Genomic DNA, 23,904 nt, shown 5'->3' with positions numbered 1-23,904 from the left:
CCGAATGTACCATAGTTTATGTATTTATTCATGTACTGAAGGACATCTTGGCTGCTTCCAAGTTTTGCCTATCATGAACAACGCTGCTATAAACATTCTTGGGCACATTTTGTGTGGACATACATTTTCAACTCCTTTGCATAAATACCAAGGAACACAATTACTAGATCGTATGGTAAGAGCATGTTTAGTTTTGTAAGAAATTGTCAAACTGTCCTCCAGCGTGGCTCTAACGTTTTGCATTCCCACCAGCAATGAATGAAAGTTCCTGTTGCTCCACATCCTTGTCAGCATTTGGTATTGTCAGGGTCCTGGATTTTGGCCATTTTGATAGGTGTATAGTGGCACCCCATTGTTTTAATTTGCATTTCCCTGAGGACATATGATGTGCAGCATCTTTTCATATGCTTATTTGCCATCTGTATATCTTCTTTGGTAACATCTGTTAGGGTCTTTGGCCTGTTTTTTTAATCTGTTTGTTTCTTTATTGTTGAGTTTTAAGAGTTCTTATATATTTTGGATATCAGTCCTTTATCAGATATGTATTTTGCAAATATTTTCTCCCAGTCTGTGCCTTGTCTTTTCATTCTCTTAAACATTTGTTTTATTTTTTTAAACCAATGTTCTCTTCATGACAATATATGCATTCTCTAAGATGATTGAAGCTTTCTCTATCATGTTCCCTTGACTGTAATTGTTTTTCATATACTCAGTGTTAGGATTTCCAGGTTTAATGTTTGTCAGCCAACAGTCTGAGAGACTTGACCTCGGCCCCTTATCCAAATGCTGGGAATGCACACCAGCACAGTAAAATGCAAGTGCCACGTCTTAAATATAAAAATCTACCGATTTGTTGGATTCTTTTTTTCTGCCAAGGACACAGTGACGGACAGACTGGCCTTGGGCTATATGCAGCTATGTGCTGGCTGACACAGGCATATAAGATGCTTTACTAAGGGGCAAAACATGCTAATATCATCTCCGGGTTTCCTTAAGCATTAGAAAAACATGTTGGGGCCGGGCGCAGTGGCTCACGCCCGCAATCCCAGCACTTTGGGAGGCCGAGGCGGGTGGATCATTTGAAGTCAGGAGTTTGAGATCAGCCTGGCCAATATGGTGAAACCCCGTCTCTACTGAAAATACAAAAATTAGCCGGGGATGGTGGTGCATGCCTGTAATCCCAGCTACTCGGGAGGCTCAGGCAGGAGAATCGCTTGAACCCGAGAGGTGGAGGTTGCACTGAGCCGAGATCGTGCCATTGCACTCCAGCCTGAGCAACAGAGCTAGACTCCGTCTCAAAATAAATAAATAAATAAAGTTGGTCGCCATTCAGTTGAGAGTCGTGAAAACAATTTTAATGGGTAACTACCAGTATTTTCAAAATGACAAAGGAGTAGAACAGAAAATATAAGGTAGAACATGTAATAAAGGTAACGATTGTTTGCGTCTTAAAACTGTGTGCAGACGTGTATTTCTTTTTTTTTTTCTTTTCTTTTTTGTTTCTTTGAGACGGAGTCTCGCTGTGCCGCCCAGGCTGGAGTGCAGTGGCGCGATCTCGACTGACTGCAACCTCTGCCTCCCGGATTCACGCCGTTCTCCTGCTTCAGCCTCCCGAGTAGCTGGGACTACAGGCGCGCGCCACCACCATAATTTTGGTATTTTTAGTAGAGACGGGGGTGTCACCATATTGGCCAGGCTGAGTCTCGAACCCCTGACCTAGTGATCCACCCAGCTCGGCCTCCCAAAGTGCTGAGATAACAGACGTGAGCCACTGCGCCCGGTCAGTAGACGTGTATTTCTTAAAATCAGTTCAGTCAGACAAGTTTACAATGCAGGCGCATACCTGAAACAGGAACAAATGACTGGCGGCGAAAATGTGCGGCCCTGCGCAGGGCGAACGCGAAACGTTAGCTAAAGCCTCTGGGAAATGAAGTTCAGCAACCTCGTCGCGGAGTGTTCTGGGAACGCTGGTCCAGTGTGCCCGCCCGGCGCCGGCGTGCGGGGCGGAGCGGGGCTCTCTCATAACGACCGGAAGTGACCGTTGAAGCCGGTTGTAGGCGTGGAAAGAGGTTGGCGCTCTGGAAGTCCAGCTGCTTCGGCTCCGTGCGTTAAGTCTGGTGGCGGTCAGTGCGCTTCCGGACCCGGGATCAGAGTGTGTGGATCGCTATAAAGGGAGGGGAGCTCAGGTATCACCATGGCAACAGCCAGCCCTCCGGACCCGTGACGTCACCCTTCTGGTTTCGCGCTTAGAGGCCTCTGCGGGAGAAAGCTGGGGAGTCCTCAAAGGGGGCGCACCTCGCCTCCGTCTGTGCGGGGCGGTCCCGCCCTGATCCCTTGGAGGGCTTTGTTCTTTTGTTCTGGCCTTAGGGGAAGTCGGATGCCGGGCCCCGCCCTGCTTATCCACCTTCCAGCTTTAACGCTCTGCAACAGGTGTGTCTTCGTGTTATCCGACCTCGCAGGGGTGTGAGTCACAAATGTGCACAGAGGGAACAGACCAGGTCTGTGGATGCCCCGGCCAGATTCTAGGGTGGGCACCAAGGGTTTTTTGGATCTGAGGCAGAACCCGCTTACCCGATCTCCACTCTGTTTTTGTTCATCGGAGTGCCACACGCCTCTCTAGTGCTCTCTTAGGGCACTTCTCTTGTGTAAGACCTCTTGGTCACTTTGCAAGACTCTGATGTGTGATTGTGTGACGTATGCTGCTGACGCCATCCTGTGTTTTTTAGGATAGACAACCTCAGCGTGTTGCAGACTCCCTGCAAGGGGAGCTAGACATCTGAGTCCCAGACTGAGGTATCAGCTGAAGGAACGCTGCCTGGCGAACCCTGGTATTCAAGTTCCAGAGGAACGGGATGAGCTTCTGAGATGGAAGGTAGTGGGGTCGACTTGGGGGAGAGTGGGTTGATGGAGGCTTGAGAACAGTCATGACTGGAGGATCAAATACTTGAGATCAGAGCAGGAGAGCTGGAAGGAAGGAACGGTATGCTTAGGGATTAGCAAAGAAACCGAATTACATTGTAGGGAGAGATTCTTTTTTATAGAGAGATACTTGGGGGAGGAGTTTATTTTTTCTTTCATTCCATTGGGGAATGAAAAGACATAATCATTCAGAGTATATGTGATCCCCACATGACTTCTGAATATTAAATATTAAAATTATAATGTTGAAGTCAGAAGACATCTTGGTAATTATCCCTTCAATGAAAGAGTTAGTTTTGAAATCTCCTTGGCAGATGGCAGTCTGTCAACCCTAGGCCAGAACTAGTGTGGCATTAAACTCGCCATTTTGGGTGCAGACTATTCCCTTGTTGGCTTTCTTTTTTAGTTTGTTATATTAAACAGATGTACTTGTTCCTGTAACTTTTGTGTTGATCTTATTTCTGAGTCCTCCAGAGAAAAGGAAACTGTTCTTAATTTCACACTGCTGCCCTTAAGATACGTGAATTCAGCTATTACAACTCCGCCTCATAAATTCTAAGCAATATAGCCTCATTTCTTTTGATTGGTCTGTGTGATGTATCTAGACCTCTTCTCTGAAAACTCTCCTGCTTGTCAGCATTTTTCGTAAAATGCAGTGCCTAATGATAAACATAGTTCTTTGGATGTGCTTTGAAAAGTACCTCAAAGAATAATGTACTACTTCGTTTGACTGGGATTATACTTCTGCTGTTTGGCATCAGATCACATTTGCTTTAAAAACTATCAGTGATGTACTGTAAACTTTAGATTTTTTTTACATAAACTGCAGTGATCTAGATTTATACCATTTTTGTGTAATGGAATTATTATTATCCTTAATGTCAGGACTTACAGTTATGATTGTCCAATTTTTTGGTCACATGTTTTAGGCTTTCAGAATGATTATGAATTCTAATTTAGTTATTCAGTGTCTTAACTGTCCTTTCCAACTTAATGCCACTAGCAGATTTAATGAATATTCCTTCTATTTCTTCCTACATGTCATTGAACAGGTCAGGGTAAGGACAGAGGCTTATGACGTGTCCCTATAGACTTCCCTCTGCATTGGTGTTGTCTTTACATTCTTTAGGTATGGCTGTGCAATCAAGTTTGGTTTAACCTAACTATTATCATGCAGTCCTTTTTTGCATTTGTTAAAAATAGTATCATTAGAAATCTTAACATTATTCATATTATTCATGTGAATAATGTAGGTTTGGTCCATACTACTCTTCAATTTTTTGTCCTTCAAGTCTTTTTTACAGTAGATTTTTAAAATATATATTCTAAGTTTATCAGAATTAAATCAGTCAAAGTAGTTTCATTAAAAGCCTTTGTTTTTTCTTTATTTTGGGGATTTCTCACAATTTTATTATTAGGATTAACTTTACTGAGCCTCTGTTCCTTGTAATAATTTTTGCAGCACATACTGAGCATTTACTATGCGCCAGGCACACAGTTGGTTTCTGTAACTGTTGCTGTTTTTGGTTCTGTTGGTTGCTGTTACTTGGAATAAAAAGCATCTTACCTGAGACATTTCTCTTGATTCTGTTTTCCTAAAGTCTTAGGTACCTGTCTGTGCATGTGGAACATTTTCTTTCACTGTTAAGAACTTCCAAGATAACATCTTCATTTTTTTTCTTAAGACTTCTGTTACAAAACAGTTTTTCTTTACTGGTCAAAATCAAGTTGAGCATAATAGTTCCCTTTATTGCTTCCTCTGCTTTCTGAGGCATGACAGCATTAAGAATTTCTTGATTAATACATTTTTTACAAAATGAAACTTACATAGCCAAACAGTTGAAACTGCTTTTCTCCATATTATTCATCACCCCCACTTGCCTAAGCTATGTCATACTGTTGCCAGCATGGTGCTGCTTTTGTTTTTTTTTCTTTCTTTTGGTTTATCTACAGTTTCCATCAGGTTTCACACTCACGATTATTGCATCAAATACAATAATCCATCTCTTAGTCTGTCTCTTTCTATCAGATCATTTTGCGTAAATTTTACCCAGCTCTCTTTTAAACAAGGATTGGTCATAAAACCCACACTAGGCCAGCTGGCTCTCTCTGGAATTTGAATCTTGGAACTAAAATCAGATGACACTGACCTATCCTAATGGTTGTATCCCAAAGAGATTGTCCTTGCACCTTAGTGGTACAATTTAGATTCCCTGAAATTACTTGGGTTCTCTCCATTTGATTGTTTAGCTTTTCTTTTTATTCTTCATGTTCCCCACTGTCTTTATATTTAGTCCCTTAGTTGATTTTTTTTTTTTTTTAAGTTATATAGTTTTAAGGTCTTATGTCTTCCAGCCCAGCAAGCCTTGGTTAATGCCTAAAATATTGGGTTTCCCTTCTTTTTTTTCAGGTGCAAATTCACTTGGCTTATTGCCACTATCTCATGCATCTGTGTGTGGTCATAAATATCCATCTTGACCCTTACCTGTTTTGATTGTTTTTTCTTAGTTTTTACCAAGCATCTCTTACAGCATTGCTAGTCTTTCTACTTCATACCTCATGTCTCATTCAAAGTTTTTTTTTTTTTGAGACTGAATCTCACTCTAACGCCCAGGCTGGAGTGCAGTGGCGTAATTTCAGCTCACTGCAACCTCTGCCTCCCGGGTTCAAGTAGTTCTCCTGCCTCAGCCTCCTGAGTAGCTGGGATTACAGGTGCGTGCCACCATGCCCAGTTAATTTTTGTATTTTTAATAGAGACGGGGTTTCACCATGTTGGTCAGACTGGTCTCAAACTCCTGACCTCAGGTGATCCGCCCACTTCGGCCTCCCAAAGTGCTGGGATTACAGGCGTAGCCGCTGTGCCCAGCCAATCTCATTCAAATTTTTATATCCAGAGACATCTTCCCTCACTAGTATTTCTGCATACATTAAATTTCTAAGAGGAGAAAATTTTTCTTGTTTTACTTCTTTGTGGAAACAGGTGTACCTAGTTTGGTTTTCCTCACCACTATCTCCTCTTCAAGAGGATTTTGAAAGGTATGTTTGTCAGACATTTGCCTCTAGTCTTTTAAAGATGAGAAAATTGAAGCCTAAAGAAGACAAGGGACTTGCATAATTTTACATAATTAATTACCAGACGAGTCATTTTGAGAATCAGGCTTTCCTGTCAACCAGTACTCTGAATGGATTCCCCCAAGAGCAAAGTTTTTTTTTGTTTTGTTTTGTTTATTAAGGTATAAGTTATATACAGTAAAGCACACAAATACTGTACAGTATATAGCTTTTCAAATTTTTATGTATGTATAAACGAGTATAACCAAGATATGGAATGTTTCTATTGCCCCAGAAGTATCTTGTGCCTCTGCCCAGTCAGTTATCCCTCCAGAAGTACTATTCTAACTTTCATTACTATAGATCAGTTTGGTTGGTTTTTAAACTTAATATAAATATAGTCATACAGTATGCATTATTTTCTGTCTGGCTTATTTTGCTCAACATTATGTTTATGAGATGCATCCATGTTGTTAATTATGTTAGTAGCTCTTTCTTATATTTTGGAGTAATCCATGGTATGAAAATACCATGGTTGTTTATGCTGTGTTCTGTTGAAAGGCATTTGGGTTGTTTCCAGTTCTGAAATATTATGAATAAATCTGCAGTGAAGATCCTTGTACAAGTCTTTGATGGACATAAGCATTTTTATGGATGTAAGGACAGGAGTGGAATTGCTGAGTCATAGGATAGTCATATGTTTAGCTTAGTATAAACTACCAGTTTTCATAAGTGGTTGATACATTTATTCCATATGCCAATCTAAAAAGTTCTAATTGCTTTATATTCTTGCCAGCAATTAGTATTGACCATGTCTATTTAATTTAAGACATTCTGTTGGGTGGGTAGAGTAAGTAGCATATGTCATTGTGATATTTAATTTGCCTTAATAGCAAAGTTTTCAAAGGGCCTATAAAGACTTTTGGAAAGTAATCGGATTATTTCTTCATATTTTATATGTAGCAGAGAAAAGGCAGCAGAAATAGTTTGCCTCACTTAATAAGGAACATAGATTGAGTCATATAATACATATGACTTCTAAGTGTCTAGGTACAAAACTGAATCATAAAGCAATGCTTTACCTCTTGAGCCTACTGAGGAGGGTACCAGGGCCCCAGTTACCTTCTAACTTTTTTTTGCATTCTAAAATGTAAAGGAAATGGCATAGTTTCTGTTATTTTCAAATAGAAGAATAAACGGAATTTATGGATTGCTGGGGATAGCTATATTGAACAGAAGTCATATGGCTCCTGCTTCTTCCCCTAGATCTGTCCTCTCCAGACTCCACCCTTCTCCAAGGGGGACATAATCTACTCTCATCAACCAGTTTTCAGGTAAGATGTGGTTTCTTGAAATGCCATTTTATTCTTTAGAGGGTGATTGTGGTTTTTTTGTTTTGTTTTTTTCTGTTTATCCAAAAATCAATGTTGGCCGTTCATTCTGGGCTCTTATCTGTCTAGTAACCGCATTCCTAACTCTGCCTCTCCAGCTTTAACTAATACATTCACCACTTACCTCTTGCTTAGTATCTTGCTATGCTCCAGGGATGGGAGAGCAAAATAAGTACAAAACTTGATCCTTTTTTTTTTTTTTTTTTTTTTGAGATGGAGTCTCCCTCTGTCACCCAGGCTGGAGTGCAATGGTGGTGATCTCCGCTCACTGCAACTTCCACCTGTCGGGTTCAAGCAATTCTCCTGCCTCAGCCTCCCGAGTAGCTGGGATTACAGGCCTGCACCACCACACCTAGCTAATTTTTTGTATTTTTAGTATAGATAGGGTTTCATCATGCTGGCCATGCTGGTCTCGAACTCCTGACCTCATGATCCACCCACCTTGGCCTCCCAAAGTGCTGGGATTGCAAGTGTGAGCCACCACGCCCAGCCCCAAAACTTGTTCCTTTAATAGGCCAAAATGACTACTAGAAAATAAAACAGGTAAATATAAGAAAGGTGAAATGAGTAATGTGGATATTAGAGAATGGAAAATGTATGTGCTCTGGAAGGATTAGGAGAGTTTCATGGAGAATGGCTGATTTGTGATGCCTCTAAAACAATAGGTGACATTTGGATATTTGAACAAGTAAGGTGGTGGGGATGGAGGTATGGATTCTAGGTATAGAGAAGATTATAAGCACAAGTTCGTAAGTAAGAATTAACAGATGTTACACAGGATTCAGAAAAATATGGAAGGGATGGTTTATGGCAAGTGGTACACAAATGATTGAATGAAGTCAGAATACGAAAGCCTTGATACCTGGATGAGAAGTTGAAGGCTTTATCGTGTAAGCCATTTATGAACCATTAATGATTTTTAATGGAAGAAAAGTGACCTGGACTGATGGAGAACTTAGACAAAAAAGGTAACAATTGCTCACCAGCCATAATCAACCTCAAGCCCTCCTCCTTCTTAAAATTTTCCCCCTGCTTAATTCCTGTCCCATAACTGAATTTTCTTAACAAAGAAATGGTACCAGTTCTTCCCACTTTCAGCCCAAGTACTTTTGGTATTTTCTATTTAATTGGGGAGTATATTGTGACAGTAAAGTGCACATATTTAAAAATGTATAATTTGATAAGTTTTGACATACATACATTCATGAAACCATTACCACAATCAAGACAGTGAAAATATCCGTAATCAGAGAACATACCTTGTATGACTTGAATCCTTTCAAATTTATGGAGACTTGGTTTTTTGTCCAGAGTGTGGTACATCTTGGTAAACTATCAGTGAGCGCTTGAAAAGAATGTATATTGTGCTATTGTTTTATAGAATGTTCTATAGATGTATTCATTTTCTATTGCTGCTATAATTAATTGCCATAAGCTTAGATGGCATTAAAATAACATTTACTCACAGTTTTAGAAGTCAAAAGTCCAAAATAGATTGTCAGGACAGCATTCTTCTGAAGGTTCTAGGGGAAGAATCTATTCCTTGCCTTTTCCAGCTTCTAGAGGCTGCTGTGTTCTTTGGATTGTGTCTACTTATTGTATCTTCAAAACTAGCACTGTGGCATCTTCAAATTTATCTCTCTGTCTGTCTCTCTCTGACTCTGACTTGTCTTCTATCTTTGTATCTCCTACTCTGATCCGCTTACCTCCCTCTTATAAAGACCCTTGTGATTACCCTAAGCTCACCCATGTAATACAGAATAATTTCCCCACTCAAGGTCCTTAACCTGATCACATTTGTAAAGTCTCTTTTGCCATGTTAGGTAACAAATTCACAGGTTTCAGGGGTTAGGACATGGACATTTTTGGGAGGGCCTTGTTCTGTATACCACAGATACCAGTTTGGTCAACTTGGTTGATAGTGTTGTTCAAGTCTTTTATATCCTCACTGATTTCCTGTCTGCTTGTTTTTATCAGTAATTGTGAAAGGGGTATTGAAATCTCAGACTGTTGTAGGTTGATCTGTTTCTCCTTGCTGTTTTACCAATTTTCGCACCATATATTTTGAAGCTCTGTTATTAGGTGCATAAACGTTTAGGATTGTTATGTTCTCTTAATCAGTTGACTCCTTTATTGTTGAGAAATGGTGTTTTTAATGCCTGGTAATATCTTTTGCCTTGAAATTTACTTTGACATATGGTATATATTTTTATATATTTTTGCTTTTAACTTATTCGTATCTTTATATTTAAAGTGAGTTACTTACAAGCAACATGTAGTTGGGTTTTGCCTTTTTTTTTTGTCTTTGAGATGGAGTCTCGCTCTGTTGCCTAGCCTGGAGTGCAGTGGCGTGATCTCGGCTTACTGCAAACTCCACCTCCCTGATTCACGCCATTCTCCTGTCTCAGCCTCCCCAGTAGCTGGGACTACAGGCGCCCACCACCATGCCTGGCTAGTTTTTTGTATTTTTAGTAGAGACGGCGTTTCACCATGTTAGCCAGGATGGTTTTGATCTCCTGACCTCATGATCCACCTGCCTTGGCCTCCCAAAGTGCTGGGATTACAGGCGTGAGCCACCCCACCCGGGTTGTGCTTTTTTTTTTAATCAAATCTGGAAATCTCTGCTTCTTGGGGTGTTTAGACCATTTGTATTCAATATTATCTTACATGTAATGTGTTACATTTAAATATAATGTGACTTTTGATATGGATAAGTCTTTTACCTTGCTGTTTGTTTTCTATTTGTATTGTCTTTTTTCTTTTTTTCCTTCTATTCTTACCTTCTTTTGGATTGAATATGCTTATGATTCTATTTTATCTCCTTCATTAGCTTATTAGCCATAACTCTTTGCTATTTTACTTGTTGCTTTAGGGATTCATATTTGTTTTAATCATCATGTACTTTCAAGTGATAGTCCATTTTACTTAGAATAGTGTATTTACATTTCCCCCCCCACCGCAATTTTAATGCTATTGTTGCCATATATTTTACTTGTTACATATATTATAAATCCCATAATACTTTGTTGTTATTTCCTTTAAGCAGCCAATTATCTTTGAAAGGTATTTAAATAATAAGAAAATAATTGTATATAATTATTACAATGCTCATTGTGTAATGACCATTTTTGGTATTCTTTTTTCGTTTTTATAAATCAGTGGTTCACAATTGTGAGTGATTTTGCTCCCCAAGGAGCAATATTTGGGAGTGTTAGGGGACTTTTTTGATTGTCAAGACTTGGTAGGGAGTGCTATTAGCATCCAGTGGGTTAAGGCCAGTGATGTCTCCATACACAGGACAGGCCCCTACACTTATCTAAGAGAATCATCTGGTCCAAAATATCAATAGCGCCAAGGTTGAAAAACCTTGGTGTCGAACCATATTTTCATCTGGTATCTTTTTTTTTTCTCCTGGTTGAAGGACTTCCTTTAACATTTCTTATAGTGTAGGTCTACATGAATAATACTTTCAGGTTTCTATGTCTAAAGAAGTCTTTATTTTGCCTTTGTCTATTAATTCTAGTGTGACAGATTTCTTCTTTTCAGTATTTGATGTTGCTCCAGTGTCTATTATTTCTAACAAAAAAGTTACTGTTGTTTTTATCTTTGTTTTTTATATTTGTGTATCTTTTTTCCTCAGATTACTTGTAAGATTTTTTTCTATCACTGAGTTTGAGCTATTTGATTATGACGTATTTTAGTGCAATTTTTTTGTGTGTTATCATCAAGTTTGGAAAATAATCAGCTATTATTTCCTCAAAAATGTTTTTTGGTCCCCTTTCATCTTTCCCCTGCCCCCGACCTGGTACTCCAATTACACATAAAGCAGGCCACTTAAAGTTCTCCTAGAGCTCCCCAAGTCTCTTTTTTTTAAAACTTTTTAAAATTTTATTTTGAATAGCTTTGATTTCTGTGTCTTTGAAGTTACTAATCTCTCTCTTCAAAGCTTACTCTTCTGTTAATACTACCTGGTGAATTTTTTTAAATCTCAAAACATTCTCATTTTCAGCTCTAGAAGTTCCATTTAGGTTTTTTTTTTTTTTTTTTTTTTTTTTTAATGTCTTTCATATCTCTTCCTGATGTTTTGAACATATGGAATACAGTCATAAAAACTTTTGATGTTCTTATCTGTTAACTCTAACATCTCTTCTGGGTTGGTTTCAATTGATTGACTTTTCTCCTTATTATGCATTGTATTTTCCTGCTTCTCTGCATTGCCTGATAATTTTTTGTTTGTTTGTTTGTTTGTTTTTGAGACAGAGTCTCACTCTGTCACCCAGGCTGGAGTGCAGTGGCACAATCTCAGCTCACTGCAACCTTTGCCTCCTAGGTTCAAGCAATTCTCCTGCCTCAGCCTCCTGAGTAGCTGGGATTACAGGTGTGTACCACCACGCCTGGCTAATTTTTTTGTATTTTTAGTAGAGATGGCGTTTCGCCATGTTGGTCAGGCTGGCCTCAAACTCCTGACCTTGTGATCCACCCACCTCGGCCTCCCAAAGTGCTGGGATTACAGGTGTGAGCCACCATGCCCAGCCGCCTGATAATCTTTGATTGGATGCCACACACTGAATTTTACCTTACTGGGTTCTGAATTTTTTACATTCATATAAAATATTCTTGGCCGGGCACGGTGGCTCACGCCTGTAATCCCAGCACTTTGGGAGGCCGAGGTGGGCGGATCACGAGGTCAGGAGATCGAGACCATCCTGGCTAACACAGTGAAACCCCGTCTCTACTAAAAATGCAAAAAAATTAGCCAGGTGTGGTGGTGGGTGCCTGTGGTCCCAGCTACTCGGGAGGCTGAGACAGGAAAATGGCGTGAACCCAGCAGGCGGAGCTTGCAGTGAGCCGAGATCATGCCACTGCACTCTAGCCTGGGCAACAGAGGGAAACTCCGTCTCAAAAAAAAAAAAAAATTTATTGAACCTTATTCTGGGATGCAGTTAAGTTACTGGAATCAGTGTGTTCCTTTCGAGCCTTTTAAGATTTGTTAGGTGGGCTCGGAACAGCATTTAGTCTCAGGCTATTTATTCTCGACTATAGAGGCAGGACCATTCTGAGTATTCTACCCAATGCCTCATGGATTATGAAGTTTTCCATTTTGGCTGATGTATTTCCAGTCCTTTTTGAGCACTGGTACTGGTCCCATGACTCCTTTTAGATGATTCTTTCACTGGCCTCAGATAGTTTCATCACACCCATGCACAGATTGGTACTTTTCTGAATACTCAAGAGGGAACCTCTGCAGTTTTCCTTGCTTCTCTCTTTGTGTAGCTCTCTCCTCTCCAGTACTGTGTCCTGTGAACTCTAGTCATCTTGATTTTCCAAACTCTCAGCTCTATCTCTTCAGTTCCAGAAATCTGCTGGGCTACTCCTAGGTTCCACCTCCCTACACCAGTGTTTGGAAACTCTCAAGGCAGTAAACTAGAGCTATTATAGGGCTCACATCATTTGTTTCCTGATTCTCAGGGATCACTTTTCTTTGTTACCTGAGGTTCAGTGTGTTGGAAACTTTTGTTTCATTTTGTCTGGAATGTATTATTTCATGTAGGAGAGTAAATCCAATTATTGTTAATTCCATCTTGGCCACAGCTTGATCCTGTTGACATCTGTATTTTGAACTGTAAGCAATGTTAGGGCTGATCTAGTGTAGCATTACTCTAGGGCTGTGTTTCAGGGACCCATGACCATGCTTTAGTTCAGTGATTTGTTGGAATGATTCATATGACTCAGTAGCATAAATCATGGCTAAAGAATATTACAGCAAAGCATACAAAAGAGGATCAGAAGGAAAAGGGTATTCATAAGCAGAGTCCAGAGAAATCAGGTACAGGCTTCCGAGCCCTCCCTCTGTGATGATCATACAGATGCACTTTCTCTGTTATTGTGAGCCACAGAAACAAGAAAAATGTCTACCCAGAGAATCCTGCTTGAGTCTTAGAGTCCAAATTCATAAAGGTTGCTGATCACGTTGGCCTTTACCTGCCATATGACCAGCTATAGTATAGACCCCACACTCGGCACCTGGTACACGTCATAAATTTCCATGTTTCTTTAAACGATGTTGACAGTTTGGTACAACTTGTCCCAGTGCACTGGGCACACAGAATAACATCATTAATCAGTGACTAGGCACACAGAATTATGTCAGTAATTAGTGACCATGGAAGTGTTCAAAGGTTTAGTTTTCGGAGCTTGTTCAAGGGTCAGAACCAAGGATCTAGGCGTCCCTGGAATTTAGCAAGGAATGAGCCAACCAGACCTGCTGCTTATGCTCTTTCCTCACAGTCTGGACTTGTCCTGCTCCTAAAGTGTCCTGGAACTGTTTGTGGGAGCCGACTGTGCACATAACTTCTCAGTTATGTCATGTTGGTAACTTTGCATTGCCCATGGAGATTGTATTTACACCAGATTTGTGATATTCCTTTTCTCTGCAGCTCCCTCCTCTCCAGTATCTATCCTGCAGATTCCCTGCTTCAGTAGTTCTGAACTTTCAACTTGGTCTCCTCAGCTCAGTAAGACCACTGCTTTGGTGGAGCTCTGCCTCTCTGCTCTGCAGTCTGGGGAGTTCCTCAGGCAAAAAGTTAAGGGGATTATGGGACTCATGTTAGTGTTTCCCTTCTGTCCGTATCACTTCTGTCCTGCCTGCTGTTCAACATATGAAAACACTTGTTTCAGATATATTGTTCAGTTTCATTTATATTGGAAGAACTAGTCCAGTTGCTTTGTCATGGTTAGAGGGAAAAGTCCTAATGATTTAATATATTTATATGTTTTAAACAAAGTTAATGCTCTCTTACTTAGTTTTAAATACATAGCAATAAAAAAAAGCAGGAAGTTCCCTGCATTGCCTGTAGGTCCCACTACCCAGTCCCACCAATAGTATTTGCTTAAGTATTCTTTCAGATTTTTTTCTGTTCATTTACATATAAACTTTCTTCCTATTCATAAAAAGAAAAGTAGGATCATACCCTAGAGTGCAGTGGTATGATCATAGGTCACTGCAACCTCGAACTTCTGGGCAGAAGCAATTCTCCCACCTCAGCTTCCTGAGAATCCGGGACTACAGGTGCGTGCCACCACACCCAGCTTATTTCTATTTTTATCTTTAGTGCCGATGAGGTCTCACTATGTTGCGCAGGCTGGTCTTGAACTCTTGGGCTCGAGCAGTCCCCCCAGCTCGGCCTCCCAAAGTGTGGAGATTGCAGGTGTGAGCCACAATGCCTGTCCTCCTGTGTACATATTTTCTAATGAGTACATATAGATATACCTCATTTGATAACTATCTATATAAAGTGTCTTAGTATGGGTGTACCATATATTTTTTTGTTTTTTTTTTTTTTTTTTTTGGCATTCCAGCTTTTAATTTTTTTTTTTTTTAATTTATTTATTATTAACCACTATCCTATTAATGGACATGTAATTTGATTTTTTTTTCCCTTCCACACAAATGATGTTGAAATGGCAATTGTACATATGTCTTTGTACCTAGAAGAGTTTCTGAAGAATAAATTCCTAGAAGTAGGATGACTGGATTGAATGGTATATCCATTAAAGTTTTGATAGATCTTGTCAGATTGCCCCCTAGATAGATTGCATTTGGGTTCTCTTTCCACCATAGTATACATGAGCACTTCAGCAGTGTTACCCAGTCTGATATTTTACTGTTTAACTGTATTTTTAGGGGAGGGGAGCATCTTTTCATGGTTTCACATTTTCCACGGTGACTTGCTTATTTGGGTTGTTGGCCTTTATTGTTGCTATTTTTGTGGGTAGTTGATCCCTTCTTTTCCCCTTTTCCCCTTTAATTTTTAGTTGACATGTAATAATTGTACATATCCATGGGATACAGAGTGATATTTTGGTATGTGAATACAATGTGTAATGATAAAATCAGGATAATTAACATATCCATCACCTTGAACATTTATCACTTCTTTGTGTTGTGAATATTCCAAATCCTCACTTCTATTTTCTTGTAATTATACACAAAATTATTGTTAACCATATTCACCCTATAGTGCTATAGACACTGGAACTTATTCCTTCCATCTACCTGTAACTTTGTAACTGTTAGCCAGTCTTTCCCTAACCTTCCCTCCTCACTACCCTTCCCAGCCTCTAGTAAGCACAGTTCTACTCTCTATGAACTCATTTTGTTTTTGTTTGTTCCTACATGTGAATGATAACATGCAATATTTATCGTTCTATGTCTGGCTTATTTCACTTAACATAATGTCCTGCAGGTTCATCCATGTTACCACTAATGACAAGATTTTATTCTTTTTTTTAATGGCTGAATGGTATTCCATTGTGTATATACACCACATTTTCTTTATCCATTCATCTGTTGATGGACATTTAGGTTGATTCTATATCTTAGCTGTTGTCAATAAAGCCGTAGCAAACATGGGGATGCATGTGTCTCTTTGGTATACTGATTTCCTTTACTTCGGATAAATACCCATTAGTAGGATTGCTGGGTCATATGGTAGTTCCATATTTAGTTTTTTTGAGACAGTGCCAAACTGTTACCCATAATGGTTGTACTAATTTACCTTCCTACCAGTGGTGTATCCTTGCCAGCATTTGTTTTTTTTTTTTTTTTTTTGTCTTTTTGACTAACTGGGGTGAGATATCTCATTATGATTTTGATTTGCCTTTAGTGATGTTGAGCATTTTTTCATATATTTGGGTGTTTATATGTCTTCTTTTGAGAAATGCTTATTCAGATACTTCATCCACTTTTTAATGGTACTATTTATTTATTTGCTGTTGATTTGAGTATATTCTGGATATTAGTCCCTTGTGAGATGAATAGTTTGCAAATATTTTTGCCCCTTCTACAGGTTGTCTTGAACTCTGTAGGTTTTTTTTTATTGTGCAGAAGTTTTTTTTAGTTAAATTGCCTTTTGTTTATGATGTCTATATATAGATGTTTTACATTGTTATGTGGTTGTATCTATCAGTCTGTCTCTCCATCATGTAAATTTTGCTTTCCAGATTTCAAGCTTATACAAATATTTTCCTGCTTTTTATTCTATATTATTTTGACTTTTTCTTTAAAATTTCATCTTTAGGTTGGCAGGAATTTTTGTGTGTGTTGTGAAGTAAGGATCTCACCTTAATTTTTTTTTCATAGACAGTTGTTTGTTATGGCATGATTTAGTGGCTAATCCATCTTAACTAATTTAACTTTTAGCTTCTAACTTACTTTTAAATTAAATAATTAACTTTTAACCAATTTGAAAACAGCTTAATGCCTTTCAACTGTTATAAATATGAGTCTATTTCTGGATTTTCTATTTTATTTCATTTTGTTTTATTCCAAACTAGGCCATTTTTTAATTACTTTATCTTTTGAAATGTATTAGGGCAAGTCTTTCCACCTCTCTTTTTCAAAAAAACCTTTGGGTGCTCTTGCACATTGTAGGTAGTAAAAAATATTATTGATGATAATAGTTAAACCATTAATACTTAACATATGTTGGAACACAGGGATGATGATGGTAATGATGATGATGAAGGACAACAATGGCCGTATTGACTGAGCACTTATTATATGCCAGATGTTAAATTAAGCATTTCACCTGGAATGTTTTATTTAATTCTTACAATAACCCAATGGATGAGGCACTGTTTTTACATTTATTTTATAAAGGAGAAAATGTCAAGATTATTTTGCAGACATCCTATAGACTGCCTTACTTCTGTCAGTATTGCTAACTTTACCCCTTTCCTAAGTAAAGGCTTATGGCTAAGCAGAAATATGTTTGGTATTTCAGGAATCAGTGACTTTTAAGGATGTGATAGTGGACTTTACCCAGGAAGAATGGAAACAGCTGGACCCTGGCCAGAGAGATTTGTTCAGAGATGTGACATTGGAAAATTATACACACCTGGTCTCTATAGGTAAGGATAACTTCTCTGAGTTAATATCAAGGGGTGTTCAGGAGGAGGGCTCTCTCGTGCTCAGGGGAGTTTGCCTTTAAGTTTAGTAACCAACAATTTCTGAATTTCTAAAGTTTTTGAAAAGGTTTCTAGCATCCTAGCAAGCAGAGGACAAAATAATAATTTTCCTGAACCCAGATCAGTTCCCAAATTATACTCCCACCGTGTCTGGGAACTGGTAACATAACACTGAAGGTTGATATGTTATCCACTCCCATCAGGTTTTTACTACATGTCATTTCTTCTAAAGACAAAGCGGTGATTGAATTCTGATATGTTACTTTTCCCTTACTGCAGGTTTCTTTCTTTTTTTCCCTAATGAACAGGACTCCAAGTTTCTAAACCTGATGTGATTTCCCAGTTAGAGCAAGGGACAGAGCCATGGATCATGGAGCCAAGCATTCCAGTAGGTACCTGTGCAGGTAAGTCATGGATGCCAGCAGATGAGTATCATTAACTCTGACTGTCAGCCTGATAAGAGAGGATTTTATGTCTGAACTGTAGATGTATTTTCTTCCCTTTAAAGTATTTCCTATGGAGAAATGGGAAAGCATCTGTTTTCTGGACTTTCTTATGCTTTGTTATGTCACTAGTTGTTGCAATATATATTCTATGTTATAGAACATAGATTCTATGTTATAAATGTCCCTTTTTGAGATGTCCTTCCTACCGTTTTACGAAATCCACCTCTCATACTGGACTCTGCATTACATCTCTTTCTGCTTCCTTTAGGACCATGATCTCATAATTATCACCATACTTTTCAGTCCTTACAATTTTTTATTTTGGGTCTACAGGCTCCATTCCTAGTACTTTTACCTAGAAATACCTAACCTGTATTTCCAAATAGATTTACTCCACAATATGAATCTTTATGGCCACCGTTCAGTTTCTCTTTTCTTTCCCAACCAAACTCAACAAAATGAATTGCATACCTGCAGGCTTTATTTCTTTATCACCTAATTCTTTCCTAGTAACATGTGTAGCTTCTGATTTTTTCTTTCTTTTTTTGAGACAAAGCCTCACTCTGTTGCCCAGGTTGTAGTGCAATGGCATAATCTTGGCTCACTACAGCTTCTGCCTCCCAGGCTCAAGCAATCCTCCCACCTCAGCTTCCCGAGTAGCTGGAACTACAGGTGCATGCCACCATGCCTGGCTAATTTTTGTATTTTTAGTGGAGACAGGGTTTCACCTTGTTGCCCAGGCTGGTCTTGAACTCCTGGGCTCAAGTGATCTACTCCCCCCAGCCTCCCTAAGTGCCGCAATTACAGGTGGGAGCCACTGCACCTAGCTAGCTTCTGATTTTATCACTTTATCATACAGTTTTTGAAATTATGAATAACTTTCTTCTAAATCATCAGTTTTCAAACTGCATGAAGTAACCTAAGGATCTGACCCTAGAAAAATAAACAAACCTAGTCATTCTAGGTAAGGGATACGTCTCTAGAGTTAATGGGATGTAGGTGAGGTTCTTCTTTATGGGGGAAAATTGTGTGCCATGTTCAAACTTTAGCAAGTTTCTAACTGGAGTACCACTCAGAGATTTTTTTTTTTAAATAGGCAGTTAGGTGTTATGAATGTTCAACAGGATTGCATAGAATGTAACATCTCCCCAACCCCCACCCTGCCTCCAACCATGAATACTTTTTATTCATATCACATCTGTAAAATCTTTCTCTTAGAATGGTTTCATGGGACATACTTTAGAAAGCTTAATTTTTAAAAAAAGAAGAACTTTAATAACTGGGGCTTATGGTTAGTTAACTTTTGGAAAAAGCAGGTTGTCAAGTTTTATCACAAACTAAAAATGAAGTTTTACTTGACCAGATAGAAAACCGTTTTAAACCATTTAAATGTGTATTAAAAAACTTATGCTTTTCAAAAAATACTTTTTACCAAAAAGATTTATTTAGGCAAAAATAATAACCCCCACACCCCATGTTGCATAGATAATTTATATAGTTCCAGTTACCTGGTCAGTGAACAGAAGGCAAGCACTTGAGATACTTAGCTCCATTCTATTGGTTACTTTTTATTGCTGGAATTTGACCTGATGATGATTGTCTTGGTAAATCAGCCCTCAATCCTATCTTTATCAGCATCTAGAATAGATTTATTCTTAGCTGGTGAGTTGGCTACTTTTGTCTTTATAAAAATGATGTATACTTTTGTAGACATCTCTACAGGTAGTGATATTGTGACAGTACCTACATTGAGGTAGCCACTAACCCTGGGCCTAGTCTACATAATTTCCCTTATCCTCTTTATTGCCATCTTCTCGGAGCTGTCTTGATGATCTTGACCCTCAGAATCATGATCTATAACCCTGATATATATCTGTCTCACTGGTCTACCTTGTTTTCTTGTCCCCTGGTTGTCAACACCCTCGATTACTTCTCCACACATGGGATGTCAGAATACTATGGTCAATGTCTGTAGACTTTGCATGTAGTAAAGGGAGAATTGCTTTCTGCAATAGGGATGGTATTTTTCAATCTGATCTTTGGGAACTTTCTCCATCCCTTCATTTTTTGCCCTGCCCCTTGTATTCTAGTACTTCTGTTGGTTATTGAGTGGAGGAGATGATGACATAGATAATATTGGCCATGGTCTGTTTCATGTTGCCTTTGAGTGGAACTCCAACCAGGGTTGGAGATCTGCCACTTCCATGCACTGTTCTTTAGCAGCATCAGACTCCATGGTCTCCATATCTTTCATTGTGAAGTACTTCCAGAGGTGTTCTTTATGGCTACCTGTTGTGCAAACATACCTTCCTTGGTGTCATTTCTGTTGATGAAAACATATGTATTTCTTGAACAATCGGCTGTTTCCAAAGCCTGTATTGTTTTGATCTTGTCCCTCCTGTAGAAATTCTACTGCTGTGAGGCTGCCTACACTAATACATGCTTTGCTATTACCCGTAGTGCCAGGTGTGGAGGGGATGCTAGGCAGCTCTGGGGTCTGCCCCACTGCTCATGCTTGCAGTGATAGTGGTAGTGGTAGTAATAGTGACTGGGCTTGCAATATGGGAAAGATTCAGGATCCTCTGGGGTCTGCTGTAAACTTCTGATACCATTGAAACTGAAGAAATGCTGTTTTAAACGCAGCCTTTTTTCTTTAAGGATATTGCCAGCATTGACTACCCTGCTGCTTTTAGTTGTCATCTCTCTTGTTTTGGGCAACATTTTACTTCCTGATTATGTACTGTCCTGGTTGCGTTTCTTCTGTTGTTTTATGTGTTTGCTGATAAACTGCTTTCTTTCATTAGTATTTTTATTAATTCTGTTACCCTGACTATTCTCAAGGATCTTCCCTCTGCCTCTGCTCTTTGTCACATATTTTTCTAAGGCTTTAGCTATTGTTGTCCTTCCTTTTTTGAGCTGATACTTTCCATCCTACATTTGAACATCCTTGTTATTCTGATGTTGGCATCTTTCACTTCTACAAACACTACTATAGTCCAGCTCTCCATTACTTTTCTTAATTCTCAAAATGCCTAGACTTGAACTTGTTAGTTTCTCCCTGCTAAAGTATTTCCTCTACTATTTACAATTCTTCCCATATCTAGCAATGATGTGATTATTTCTTCAGTGTTCCAGGCTAAAACACATGGCGTCTTAGCTAATAAATCTTTCCTGTTTGTTCTGTCTTTAAATCATGGTTCTTGGATTTTTTGTTTTGTTGTTTATTAGCAAGGAATCCCAATTCAAACTGCCCCCTTCAGATTCAGTTCATCCCTGTCTACTCTTAGCCATCTCTGTTGTCACCTTTTTAATCAACTATTATCTTAAATGTATTTCCTAACTGGTTCTTAGAGATTATCTACGAAATTGAATTAGACATTCTTTTGCCACTTTCATATTTTATTTATAATTCTCCTTAGCTCTTTCCAACTTTCTCCCCAAATAATATGGCTATATATTTGAAAACCATTAGAATTTTCCAAGGGATTTATTTTTTAGTATCATTATATTAATTCCCACAATAGCAGTTTATTTTTTCTCTATTCAGAGAACACTGGAATTTTCTTTTTCTTTTAGACTGGGAGACAAGACTTGAAAATAGTGTGTCAGCCCCAGAGCCTGACATTTCTGAAGAAGAGCTATCTCCAGAGGTAATAGTGGAAAAACACAAAAGAGATGATTCTTGGAGTTCCAACTTGCTAGAAAGTTGGGAATGTGAAGGCAGTTTAGAGAGGCAGCAAGCAAACCAACAGACACTGCCAAAGGAAATAAAGGTAACTGAAAAGACAATACCCAGTTGGGAAAAAGGCCCTGTAAATAATGAATTTGGGAAAAGTGTCAATGTGAGTTCAAACCTTGTAACACAAGAACCATCTCCAGAAGAGACCTCTACAAAAAGAAGCATCAAACAGAATTCAAACCCAGTTAAAAAAGAGAAATCTTGTAAGTGCAATGAATGTGGGAAAGCTTTTAGTTATTGTTCAGCTCTTATTCGCCATCAGAGAACACATACTGGAGAAAAACCCTACAAATGTAATGAATGTGAAAAAGCTTTCAGCCGGAGTGAAAACCTTATAAACCATCAAAGAATTCATACTGGAGATAAACCATATAAATGTGATCAGTGTGGAAAAGGCTTCATTGAGGGTCCATCTCTTACTCAACATCAAAGAATTCATACTGGAGAAAAACCATATAAATGTGATGAATGTGGGAAAGCCTTTAGTCAGAGGACCCATCTTGTTCAGCATCAGAGAATTCATACTGGTGAGAAGCCATATACTTGTAATGAGTGTGGAAAAGCCTTTAGCCAGAGAGGCCATTTTATGGAACATCAGAAAATTCATACAGGAGAAAAACCTTTTAAATGTGATGAATGTGATAAAACCTTCACCAGGAGCACACACCTTACTCAACATCAAAAAATTCATACCGGAGAAAAAACCTATAAATGTAATGAATGTGGAAAGGCCTTCAATGGGCCATCAACTTTTATCCGTCATCATATGATTCATACTGGTGAAAAACCGTACGAATGCAATGAATGTGGGAAAGCCTTCAGCCAGCACTCAAACCTCACTCAGCATCAAAAAACACATACTGGGGAGAAACCCTATGATTGTGCAGAATGTGGAAAATCTTTTAGTTACTGGTCATCCCTTGCTCAACACCTGAAAATTCATACTGGAGAAAAACCTTACAAATGCAATGAATGTGGAAAGGCCTTCAGTTACTGCTCATCCCTTACCCAACATCGGAGAATTCACACGAGAGAAAAGCCCTTTGAATGCAATGAATGTGGAAAGGCTTTCAGTTATCTCTCAAACCTTAATCAGCATCAGAAAACTCATACTCAAGAGAAAGCTTATGAATGTAAAGAATGTGGGAAAGCTTTTATTCGGAGTTCATCTCTTGCTAAGCATGAAAGAATTCATACTGGAGAGAAACCCTATCAATGTCATGAATGTGGGAAAACCTTCAGTTATGGTTCATCCCTTATTCAGCATAGGAAAATCCATACTGGAGAACGACCTTACAAGTGTAATGAGTGTGGGAGAGCATTCAACCAGAACATACACCTTACACAACATAAGAGAATTCATACAGGAGCCAAGCCTTATGAGTGTGCTGAGTGTGGTAAAGCCTTTCGACATTGTTCATCTCTTGCTCAACATCAAAAAACTCACACAGAAGAAAAACCCTACCAGTGTAATAAATGTGAAAAGACCTTTAGCCAGAGCTCCCATCTAACTCAGCATCAACGAATTCACACTGGGGAGAAGCCCTACAAGTGCAATGAATGTGACAAAGCCTTTAGCCGGAGTACTCATCTGACTGAACATCAGAATACTCATACTGGAGAGAAACCTTATAACTGTAATGAATGCAGAAAGACTTTTAGCCAGAGCACATATCTCATTCAGCACCAGAGAATTCATTCAGGAGAGAAGCCTTTTGGATGTAATGATTGTGGAAAATCCTTCAGATATCGCTCTGCTCTCAACAAACATCAGAGACTGCATCCTGGCATATGACAATTCCAGGAACATCATAAATTTAGGGGATATATTTACTTTAATTTGTCCTTTTGTTAAGTACTGAAGAATCAGAGTGGATTTAGAAACTGCTTGAAATCTTTTAAATTTTCACTATCATGTTATGGAATGGAAAGTACATTGGGCTGAACTAATCCAATTGTTATTAAGCCACTTTGTGGCATTAGAAAACTCTACTGTTTTAAGCTTTAGTTTCCTTTATGGAATGAAGGATTTGGAGTAGATTATTTCAAAAGTAGTTTGGAGTTTTATAATCAGTTTTGAATATTTGCAATATTTTCTTGAATGGGTTTACTATACATCAGCATTTTGCTGTGTTGCATCTAGAATGTGTATGTTTATGCATGTTTTGCCAATAGAATTTGTGCTTCAGTAACTAGATTGGAGATCTAGTATGCTCCTGCTCTAATGCGTTTACATTGTTTAGGTAACTGGTTCCTAATAAAAAATTGTAAAATACCCTCAAATTAACAATTCAGTTGCATATAATAACCTAACTCAGTAAGAATATTAAAACTTACTATTCTTCTTCTTCTAGTCTGTTTTTAATATTTTAGGAGTTTACCACAACAA

General features: G+C 38.7%; 1 protein-coding gene and 1 long non-coding RNA gene across 7 annotated transcripts; one reads left to right on the top strand and one right to left on the bottom strand.

The window, feature by feature from the left end:
* Positions 1 to 1,776: 1,776 nt before the first annotated feature.
* Positions 1,777 to 2,732, bottom strand: LOC103883554. The gene is made up of 2 exons (XR_645831.2): positions 2,572 to 2,732; positions 1,777 to 2,164 (listed from the first exon to the last, which is right to left on the bottom strand). It is a non-coding gene; the product is annotated as an uncharacterized LOC103883554 (long non-coding RNA).
* Positions 2,041 to 23,862, top strand: ZNF184 (zinc finger protein 184). 6 transcript variants are annotated; one of them, XM_003897210.3, is made up of 6 exons: positions 2,041 to 2,186; positions 2,727 to 2,872; positions 7,237 to 7,304; positions 17,147 to 17,273; positions 17,639 to 17,734; positions 21,353 to 23,862. In XM_003897210.3, the coding sequence occupies exons 2-6, from the start codon at positions 2,866 to 2,868 to the stop codon at positions 23,308 to 23,310; spliced, it is 2,256 nt and encodes a 751-aa protein (XP_003897259.1). In that variant the 5' UTR covers positions 2,041 to 2,186; positions 2,727 to 2,865; the 3' UTR covers positions 23,311 to 23,862. The 6 variants fall into 6 exon arrangements, with proteins under 6 accessions (XP_003897259.1, XP_003897258.1, XP_009202874.1 ...); XM_003897209.4 differs by having other exon boundaries at positions 2,041 to 2,430; XM_009204610.3 differs by having other exon boundaries at positions 2,158 to 2,498.
* Positions 23,863 to 23,904: the final 42 nt, after the last annotated feature.

The sequence above is a fragment of the Papio anubis genome, chromosome 6, assembly GCF_008728515.1.
Source record: "Papio anubis isolate 15944 chromosome 6, Panubis1.0, whole genome shotgun sequence".
Lineage (NCBI taxonomy): Eukaryota > Metazoa > Chordata > Mammalia > Primates > Cercopithecidae > Papio > Papio anubis.
Note: the sequence above shows the minus strand (reverse complement) of the source record. Positions and strands in the feature narration are given on the sequence as shown.

What these genes read in the sequence shown, in the direction of transcription:
- ZNF184 (XM_003897210.3), top strand. An exon ending in TACACACCTGGTCTCTATAG is followed by an intron (nt 17,274 to 17,638) that starts GTAAGGATAACT and finishes CCTAATGAACAG; the next exon opens with GACTCCAAGTTTCTAAACCT. An exon ending in TCCAGTAGGTACCTGTGCAG is followed by an intron (nt 17,735 to 21,352) that starts GTAAGTCATGGA and finishes TTTTTCTTTTAG; the next exon opens with ACTGGGAGACAAGACTTGAA.